Source organism: Octopus bimaculoides, chromosome 15 (assembly GCF_001194135.2).
Source record: "Octopus bimaculoides isolate UCB-OBI-ISO-001 chromosome 15, ASM119413v2, whole genome shotgun sequence".
Lineage (NCBI taxonomy): Eukaryota > Metazoa > Mollusca > Cephalopoda > Octopoda > Octopodidae > Octopus > Octopus bimaculoides.
Window position 1 is genome coordinate 45,921,466 of NC_068995.1, and position 2,247 is coordinate 45,923,712.

A 2,247-nucleotide genomic window follows, 5' to 3' on the forward strand; every position below is an offset into this window, starting at 1 on the left:
AACACACACAGAATTTAAAATTCTTCAAGGGGGTGCCCCAGCATGACCGCAGTCTAATGACTGAAACAAGTGAAAGATATGCATATACACAAAGGTTTTAGGTAAATCATTTGATATGGGTCCCACCGCGGGTCATTACGGGCTTCATGCATCCAATGTCTCCAGTGGTTCCGACTTTCAGTTCTTTATCAATTCACCCAGGGTTGTACAAACAGTCACGTCGGACTAAACGCCTTGCAGTGCATAGTCATATCACCTTACGTTCTGAGTTCAAACTCCGGCGGGGCTTACTTAGCTTTTTATCCCTCCGTGGTCAATAAAATAAAGCACAGTTCAAGTACTGGGGTTGATGGCATCAATTAATTCCTATTTCCGAATGGTCAGCCTAACACTTAGAGTCGTTAGGGCGTTGGACAAATGCCGGGGGTCGACTTCGTCTTTCATCCTTTCGGGGTTGATAAAACAGAGGACCAATCAAATATTGGGGTCGATGTAATTGACCAGGTTTTCCTTTCAAACTTCTGATCTTGTGACAAAATTAGAATGAATCGTCGTCGTCGTCGTCGTCGTCATCATCATCATCATCATCATCATCATCATCATCATCATCATCATCATCGTCATCATCGTCGTCGTCATCGTCGTCGTCATCGTCGTCATCGTCGTCATTGTCACCATCGTCATTATTATTTTTATTATTATCCGGGTTCAGTCGCACGGCGTGGCACCTTGGGCAAGTGTCTTCTACTATAGCCTCGGGCCGACCAAAGCCTTGAGAGTGTGTGTTGGGAGAGAGGGTACGCGCGTCAAGCAGAATGAGGAATAGAAAGACAGATTAAATGAATAAGTGAGAGGTAGAGAGAGAAAGAGAATGTATATATATATGAATTTGTTATTTGTGTCTGTTTTTTGTCCCCCACCACCATCACTTGACAACCGATGTTGGTGTGTTTACGCCCCCGTTAGTTAGCGGTTCGGCAAAAAAAAAGCCGATGGAATAAGTACTAGGCTTACAAAGAATATGTCCTGGGGTCGATTCGTTCGACTAAAGCTGGTGCTCCAGCATGGCCGCAGTCAAATGACTGAAACAAGTAAACGAATAAAAGAATAAGAGAAAGGATTAATAATTATAATAGTTGGTCAATGTATTGTCATTAATGCTGTCGTGAACTTTCGTTGTTAATGTCCCTGTTGTTACTCGTACAGAGAACGAAGACCCTGGAAGGTTCCCAGACGGTCCAGCTGGCCCGACGTTTGACAGCGACACCTACAGCTTGGCCAAAAAGAAACACCGCCGTAGCCGCACCACCTTCACCACCTTTCAGCTTCACGAATTGGAGAGAGCGTTTGAAAAATCGCACTACCCGGATGTATACAGCCGAGAAGATTTGGCAATGAAGCTTAGTCTGCCGGAAGTTCGTGTGCAGGTAATATCTTCATCTGTTGTTATTGCTATTGTTATTGCTGTTGTTAGGAGCCATTGTTGTTGTCGTCGTCGTTGTTGTTGATGTAGGCGTTGTTGTTGTTGTTGTCAATGTCCAACCATTCCAGCTGTGACCATCCCGTCTTTTCTTTGGAGTGCTTTTTGATGATACGGTAGGAGTCGAGAGATATTTCGCTCCTATTTCTAACGGCCCAAGTGATCATGTAGAGGCTCCTGTATTCACAGGAAAAGTTAATATTTAAACTGAAATCATCCAGTGGCGCATATGTATATCTTTTTCCCTCTCTCACTCATATATAACACACACACACACACACACACATACACACGAACACTCGCGCACACACATACACGCACGCATACTCGCGCACGCACACACACGCGCGTACACATTCGCACAAAGGTGGTTAAAGAATGGTTAAAGAATGAGGTCGGTATCATTTGATCTCAGGTCTACAAGATAGGGCTAACCAATAGCAACAATAGCAATAACAACCGCCACGCTTTGCCAGGAACTTGCGATCCTCTAATGGCAGACCTTCGGCTCCAAATCTCTCCTCTCCTCTTCTCCTGTTACCGTTTTCCTGATGTTGACCTTCATCTGCTGTCATTAATCTCACAACTGCGGAAAAAATATGTTAAGGACGTGGGCACTCCTCCTCTTCCTCCTCTTCCTCCTCTTCCTCGTCCTCCTCCTCCTCGTCGTCGTCGTCGTCCTCCTCGTCGTCCTCCTCGTCGTCGTCCTCCTCGTCGTCGTCCTCCTCGTCGTCGTCCTCCTCGTCGTCGTCCTCCTCGTCGTCGTC

The 2,247-nt window shown here is 45.8% G+C and overlaps 1 protein-coding gene across 1 annotated transcript in view; it reads left to right on the forward strand.

Annotated features, from left to right (window-relative positions):
- LOC106874437 (retinal homeobox protein Rx1) overlaps positions 1-2,247 on the forward strand; it is a 58,139-nt gene that overhangs the window by 13,400 nt on the left and 42,492 nt on the right. Inside the window, exon 2 of the mRNA XM_052973417.1 lies at positions 1,207-1,427. Within this exon, the coding sequence (XP_052829377.1) occupies positions 1,207-1,427 (221 nt within the window). The remainder of the gene's footprint in view (positions 1-1,206; positions 1,428-2,247) is intronic.